Genomic DNA, 7,284 nt, shown 5'->3' on the forward strand with positions numbered 1-7,284 from the left:
GCGTTGGTGGGACGGCCGGGGAGGGGCTCTTTATCTCACAATTTTTTTCTCCTTTTTTTTTTTTGTACTAGCGATTGAGGTCAACCCACTGGAAGTACCTTTCTGCCTCATCCTGGGGGGGAGGAGATGGTGGCGCTTTGGGATCTCTGGGGGTTGATTTAAGGTCTTGTTGCAACTGTTTGCGGGAGGATTTGTGCTTGTCCTTGGGGGCCCACGGGCGGCCCTGCCCCACGCTCGGGCACCCCTGGGGCTGTGGGGGGTGGGGGTGGGCCGGGCCCTGCTCGGGACCCCAGTGACCTCCCACCGAACGGCGGCACCGGTGCCAGGACTTGTCCATGCACCGCCGCGTGTCCGGGGGCTCCAGAGCCGGTGGGGGCGACACCCCCAGCGCCCCCGGGGTCCGCCGAGCCTCGTCCCTCCCCTGGGTGGGAGAAACGGCTGGTTTCCCACGCGGGACCGGGACCCGGGGTGGGCAGCGCAGGGCTGGGGGCGGGCGGGATGCTCCGTGGCGCTCGGCAGGTGGTGGTGGGGGGACATTCCCCCGCTCTGCCGCCCCCCCTGCCGCCGGGGGCCGTGCGGGATGTCACCCCGCCCCGCGCAGCGTGACCCGCCCCGCCCCGCTCCGCTCCGCCCCGGGGGCGGGGCCGCCGCAGGTACCGGCCGCCGCACGCCGGGCTGCGCCGGGGGTCGCGCTGGGGACACCCCCACACACACACCCCCGGCGTGTCATCGGCTGCGTGGGGCCGGCGCCGCCTCCCGGCTTTGCTACGTGGGGCCGGGGCCGCCCCCCGGTTCCGGTGCGTGGGCCCCCCGCGGGCGGTGCGGGACCATGAAGGTGAAGGTGATCTCGGTGCTGGAGGACAACTACATGTACCTGGTGATCGAGGAGCGCACGCGGGACGCCGTGGCCGTGGACGCCGCGGTCCCCCGGAGGGTGAGAGCGCCAGGACGGGTCCCTGGGGCTGCCCCCACGCGGGGGGGGGGGCTGCCCCTGCGTGCCCACGGCAGCGCTGACCCCCCCGCCAGCCCCACGGGGTGGGGGGCTGTGGCCGCCCCCCTGCCGCCCGCCCCGGGGCTGGGGGGACATCTCCAGTTTCCTGGGCCGACCCCGTCCAGCCCCCGTCGGGAACGGGGATAACCTGGGATGGGAGCTCTGGAGCGCGTCACCCGTGGGAAATCCCGCTTTTGGGGGAGCCGGCCGTGCCGGGGGGGCAGCGGCCGAGGTCACCCCTCGTCACCGTGACCCCCGGGGCTTCCTGCCTGATGGCCTCCTCGCCACCCTCGGCTGCTGCACGTCGTGCAAGCGCTGTCGCGGGTTTTCAGCGTTTGTTGCTGGCTCCGACGTTTCCTTCCTCCGGAGGAACGTGATCAGGAGCAGCCGAGGGTTCGTTGGAGCCGTGAATCTTAAGTTGCCGTTAAAGGCCTCCTGGTGGCTGAGCTGCGGGGCTGGCAGCCCCACGCCGTGGCCAGCACCAGGGTGGCTGCATGGCCACCGTCCCCCGGCCACGCTGGCTGCCCGGGCACGGCCCACTCTGCGAAGGCACCGGCCATACAACGCTGCCGTCCCTGTGTGACAAGCGGCGTTTCTCTGTCTGGCTGCGTTGCCACCGGTGGTTCTGAGTCCTTCTCTCTGCCCTGGGCTGCTGGGCCTCTTGGCTGCAGAGCAGCACCGTACGGGATGCACCTGGGACAGGTCCTGCGCTGGGACAGGCACAGTGGCCGTAGCAGCCGTGGTGCTTGTCACCTCCTCTCTCGCGCTCACTTCATTCTGCTCTGGGTCTCCTTCAGCTGCTGGAAATCATCAGGAAAGAGGACGTGGTGCTCAGGGCGATCCTCACTACCCACCACCACTGGTAAGTGCCGCTGGAGCGGGCGGGGGGCCAGGGCCGGCTGTGCCCCACGCGGGGCCGGGTGCCCACTCCCTCCTCTGCGGTGCAGGGACCATGCAAGGGGCAATGAGGAGCTGGCGAGGCTCTGCCCCGGCCTGCGCGTGTACGGGGCCGACGAACGGATCGGGGCCCTGACGCACAAGGTGACCCACAACCAGGAGCTGACGGTACGTGGCCATCGGTCTGGGGGACGCAAGGCTCAGCCCCCACGCGTGGATCCTGCCCCATGGGGCAGCCGTGGCGGGCGCAGTGCAGGGCTGGTGGTGCGCTGAGGTGGGTGATGGTGCGGTCCCAATGCTGTGGTACGTGCTGGCAGCCAACAGCGTTGGTGCCTGGTGGGGGCCGTGTCGGGGACCGCATGCCCTGGGGCTGTTGCCGATGTGGCACCTCGGATCTGGGGCTGGGATGGGGCACTGGGCTGGAGGAGGAATCTCACCCCATTCCCAGCCTGTTTGGGGTGGCATTGTGGGACCCCACCCTCTCGTGGGGTCCCCCTGCTAAATGCTGTTGGAGCTGGGGGCAACCCAGCCCCCACCCAAACCACTGTCCCGTCCCCCGGCGTGCCTGTGACCTGCGGGACTCCGGGCGGGCGATGCCGTGGGGTGGGGGGGCTCTGCCTGCCCAGGGGGGCTGGGGTGACCCCAGGGGGTCCTGACCCTCTGTCCCTGCAGTTCGGGGCCATCCGGGTGAGGTGCCTCTTCACCCCCTGCCACACCTCGGGCCACATGTGCTACTTCATGTGGGAGGACGGCTCCCCGGACGCGCCGGCTCTCTTCTCAGGTAAACCACCCTGCTGTGCACCCGGTGGGATGGGGGGCACAGGGCGTGCTGCCTGCATGCTGCTTGTCCCCGCCACACTCAGTGGGGGCGGGGGGGAGCTCCCCCCCAGCACCCTGTCCCTGGGAGCGCAGGGCCTCCTCCATGTCCAGACCCCTTTCCCCGCAGGCGACACGCTGTTTGTGGGAGGCTGCGGGCAGTTCTTCGAGGGGACAGCGGAGCAGATGTACACTAACCTCACCCAGATCCTGGGGGCTTTGCCGAAGGAGACGGTGGGTGCTCCCATCTCAGCCCCAGCCTGGGGACGGACCTCAGGAGCAGGAGGGGGCTCGAGGCTGGCACCCCTTGGGTGGCAGCACCTGTCCCCAGGGCTGGAGCTGCAGTGGGACCAGGATGGGTCGGACCCGGCACCGGGAGCACGTCTGACACCGGGTACTTCCCACTGGTGTTGCAGAAGGTGTTCTGCGGCCACGAATGCACCGTCCGAAACCTCAAGTTTGCCTTGAAGGTGGAACCGGAGAATGAAATAGTGAAGAAGAAACTTGCGTGGGCCAAAGTAAGTGGCTGTGTCCCTGATGGGGTGGGGTGGAGGGAGGTGCTGGGTGCCACCGGCACGGTTCTGGATCTCTCTGGTTCCTTGGCAGCAGCGGGATGATGAGGATTTGCCCACGGTGCCCTCCACGCTGCAAGAGGAGTTCCTCTACAACCCCTTCCTGCGGGTCACGTAAGCAGCACCGGTACCTGGGGGGTGCAAAGGGTCCTGCTGGGGGTGGGCAGGCCCGGGCTGGTGGTCCTGCTGCCAGGCTGCGCTCCCCTTCTCCCTCTGGCCTCGTCCATTCTCCCAGTGGCTTCCATAGCTGGTGGGAAACCCAAGCCCCGAGGGAGGGGAGGGCGCCCAGCCGCAGGGTCCTGCGTCGCCCAGCACAGGGCACCCACAGACAAGCCCCGCTGTGAGGCTGTGACTCCCCCCTTGTCCGTCCCGGCGGGGAGGGGGTCCCCATCCTCTGCCCTGCGGTCACAGCAGAGCCGGTCTCCCCTTGCAGGGAGGAGCCCTTGCAGAAGTTCACAGGCAAGACGGACCCGGTGGAGGTGCTGAGGACCCTCCGCACCGAGAAGGATAACTTCAAGAAGCCCAAGGAGCGGCCCCATCCCCAGGCCATGCTCGCGTTCGACTGGGGACTTTTCAGCCCCTTCCTGGAGAAGAAGTGAGCAGCGCTGCAGCCGCCGAGACGCAGCATCGCTGTCATTGTGGGGGCTGCGTCCCCCCAGCTCTGGCTCAACTCCCGTGAGCTCAGCAGCTGGGAAGTGGTTTCTGTCTTTAACCTGCTTGTTCTGAGGTTGCTCTGCTTCGCTCCCTGCAGCGCCGAGCCCGGCAGGAGCTGTGCCGAGGGGCTGTCCCCGTGGGGAGGGAGTGCGTGGGTGCCTTCAGCGAGCTCAGGCAGCCGAGGCCGCCCCGGCTGGGCTGTGGGTGCTGCTGGCAGAGGGTCCCCAGGTGTTTTGGAGGAGAGGCCACCCGCACCTATGACGTTCGGGCTGGCGGGTGTGGGAGCTGCCGCCTGCCCGCAGCCTGGAGCCCTGCAAAGCCTGTTTCCACCGGCCGTGCCCGCCGGGCTGCGGGGCTCTGCTGCCTGTGGTCCTGCCGGGCCTGGGGGCTGCACCGCGCTTCCCAGGGGCTTGGCTGGCACAGCGCTTTGCACCAGTGTGGCCCCGAAGTCGCTGGCCTCCCGCATGGCTGGGCTGGCTGGGGAGCCCTCCTGGCACTGCCCGCTCCCGTCCGGCCATGCCCTTCCCACGCCGAGGGCGGGCAGGGACGAAGCGCAGGGATTTGGACGCACGAGGAAGCTGGCAAGGGGCTGGCATCTGGGCTGGTGTTCAGCAGCACCTACTTATCTCCGGGCTGGGCTAAGAAAAACCCTCATTGCAGTGGGGTTTGGGTGGTTTTTCCCCCTTTCCCCCATTTTTATAACACACCAACATAGAACCATCGTGTGGGGCTCTAACACAGTCGCTGACTTTGGGGAGCATCCAAACCACTGAAGCGGTGCAGAGTACCTGCAGGTGGGGCCAGGCCTGGAGGAACGCGTGTTCTAACCCACTGGCTTTGTAAAATAGTTTTCAAGGTGTGACAGTTTGTCAGCAACAAGCAACAAGGTGCTGCTACGCATCTATTGCTTCTCCCCCCTGCACCTCCAAGGTGAAAAAACACTGGAAAACCCTTGGCTGAAAGCTACATTCGCGTTGCCTTGTCATGAGAACAAGAGGGAGGGAGCAGATGGGTCTCTGGAGGCTCTTCAGCTTGCAGCCTTCAGTTTCAGCAAAAGCAGTACTGTATTTTATTTTATCTGAGAAACATGCAAAGATTTTTATTTGCAGGTGGTGGGGAGGTGCATGACAAACTAGTAGTTTGCTTTTTTGGTGAAAAAAAAAAATAGGGCTCGATGGTGGCTCTGCAAATAGCTGTGAAAATCCCTCTGAAAGGTCTGGGCTTGGGCACGGCTCCGTGTGGGACAGTCGTGTGTCTCTGGTTTCTTCTTTACCTCAAAGCACAGAGTGTGTGTGGCTGTCCTGGTGTGGCTGAGCTTACACCTGTTCTGCGTAGTTCAAATGAAAAGAGCAGCGCAGAGAAGTTGGTCCCATAATCCTTTTACCATACGTTGTCAGTTTAAACAGTGCTGATTACAAATGTTATAGTTCCTTACACTGGAATAGAGTTGACTTCAGGATCTTTCATGTGTGGCCTGTGAACTGCATCTGTTGCCACTGACCCTGTTTGTGGCCATTTTTCCTTTGCTAGAAACTAGACTAAGGTTTTCTTTTCTGCCTTTCATGAAGTTAGCGTTAGAATTTACTCTCCCCCATAGGAGGGGAATTAATCCTGCTGCACAAGTTGCCTCGGTAGTATTGCCTCAGTTACTTAGTTTAAATGTAGTGGTACCGTTTGTAGATGTTACCTGGGAGCAGAGACGTGCCCGTGTCTGTCCCTGAGCTAGCACTGAGTCTGCTCACGCTGACAGCAGCAGCACACAGCTCGAAGGCTGGGAGAAATTCAACGTGTTCTTGATACCACAGCAAGAACAGCCACCCAGGAGTGCCTGCAGGAGCTGAGGTCTTGCTGTGTTCTGAGCGGAGAGTCCTTGGTTGGCTTCAACAATGTGCACGTTGGTAACTGGAGAAGAGACAAAATGTAGATTCCCAACTCTTTAATCTACAGCTAATTTAGCTTTATTTATTTGTGCGCTTCTGGCTCGATGTGCATGTTCTCAGCAGAAACAGAACGTGTTTCTGTTGCACTGATGTACAGTTTGTGGTCCCTGCACTTCAGCATATTGGACTGACTTTGCATTAGCAGTGGTACCTCTTGCTGTAGATAATGTTATGGTTTAGTGTAACACTGTTTCAAATCTATGCATGGAAAAGGGCATTCACTGACTCGCTCGTAAAATGCATAGGGTGGGGAGGGGGAAGCAGCAGGAGATTCTTGCCTTATGAACACTGTGAATTCACTAATTGATCAGCAACACCTGAAAAATGTAAAGTGTTTAATTAAAAACATTAAAAAAAAGAAAGAAGTCTTTTACACTGTTGGCTTACTTATGGTGGAGGAGGCTGTGAGAGGGACAGAGGTGAGTACTGCCAGAGCGGCCGTTACAAGGGGCAGGCCAGGTCCGGCAGCCCTAAGCCCGAGGGCTGCAGTAACTGCGGGAGGGTTCTTTGATGAGGCTCTGGGCCAGGTTTCACTCTGGGCTAGATGCAGTAACCGGCTCCATCTGTTTGTATTTACTCTGAAGGAACAAAGCAATATGGCACCTTTGTTTTCAGTTTTCATCCACTTAACTACTTCCTGCACAGTCCTTCCTCACAGAGCAGTTAACTGGAGAAACATTGAAGCGATCAGTAATGCTGTTCGTAAGTTCCTATTCACTTGCAGCTTCAGCAGCCACAAGGAGAGATTCTACATCAGCCAGCGCCCTTCCCCTCGAGTTCAGGTACAGCTGCAAACCCTCCCACTGCTGCCCTCCTCTCCCCATACACACTGTTACTCCAGAAAAAACGATACTCGGATGGAACAGGCCAAACCAAGAGTTACTCACTCAGTTGTTTTTGTGACGGGTTCTGAAAACACCCGTGTGTAAAAATACAGATAGCACGGCAGGCACCTGTCACCTCCAGGAACAAAAGACCAAATCTGCTTCACATCCATCTGTCTTCTGGCATGGCATCATCATACACTACATTCAACCAGATGTACTTTTAGCAACCCCTTGGGTTGTCCTGGTAAACTACTTGTAATGATTCCTTCTCACAGCCGCCTTCTATGAACTGTTGTAAAGTAGCACCTTTCAGAGACACCAAGGAATTTGTTCTTTGATGGAAAGTAAGCTGGCAACGCATTCTTACTTGAAACACTGTAGAAAACTATGTTCTCTGAATTTAAGGATGTAACTCATCAATAACTGGCTGTTGAGGATGGGGTAGATGTGACAATTCTGTGACTCTCTACTGTGTATTTAGGGAGAGAAAGAGAGATGTAATTGCCCACAATTACAGACAATGGTTATAATTAAAGGGGATGTGTGTGTGGAATTCACTCTAACTTTCTTCTTAAATAGTCACTCAA

General features: G+C 60.4%; 1 protein-coding gene across 2 annotated transcripts; it reads left to right on the forward strand.

Moving 5' to 3' along the window:
* The first annotated feature begins 129 nt into the window (after nucleotides 1–129).
* Nucleotides 130–6,235, forward strand: LOC308063509 (hydroxyacylglutathione hydrolase-like protein). Of its 2 annotated transcripts, none has more exons than XM_080386576.1 (8): nucleotides 130–934; nucleotides 1,789–1,853; nucleotides 1,939–2,056; nucleotides 2,561–2,669; nucleotides 2,835–2,938; nucleotides 3,121–3,222; nucleotides 3,311–3,390; nucleotides 3,710–6,235. In XM_080386576.1, the coding sequence occupies exons 1-8, from the start codon at nucleotides 581–583 to the stop codon at nucleotides 3,873–3,875; spliced, it is 1,098 nt and encodes a 365-aa protein (XP_080242702.1). In that variant the 5' UTR covers nucleotides 130–580; the 3' UTR covers nucleotides 3,876–6,235. The 2 variants fall into 2 exon arrangements, with proteins under 2 accessions (XP_080242702.1, XP_080242703.1); XM_080386577.1 differs by having other exon boundaries at nucleotides 3,314–3,390.
* Nucleotides 6,236–7,284: the final 1,049 nt, after the last annotated feature.

This window comes from Falco punctatus, assembly GCF_963210335.1.
Source record: "Falco punctatus genome assembly, chromosome: 4".
Lineage (NCBI taxonomy): Eukaryota > Metazoa > Chordata > Aves > Falconiformes > Falconidae > Falco > Falco punctatus.

Excerpts from the sequence above, each read along its gene's own strand:
- LOC308063509 (XM_080386576.1), top strand. The coding sequence starts at position 581 with ATGTCACCCCGCCCCGCGCAGCGTGACCCGCCCCGCCCCGCTCCGCTC. Across the intron at positions 1,854-1,938 it reads CTCACTACCCACCACCACTG|GGACCATGCAAGGGGCAATG; the intron begins GTAAGTGCCGCT and ends TCTGCGGTGCAG. Across the intron at positions 3,391-3,709 it reads AACCCCTTCCTGCGGGTCAC|GGAGGAGCCCTTGCAGAAGT; the intron begins GTAAGCAGCACC and ends CTCCCCTTGCAG.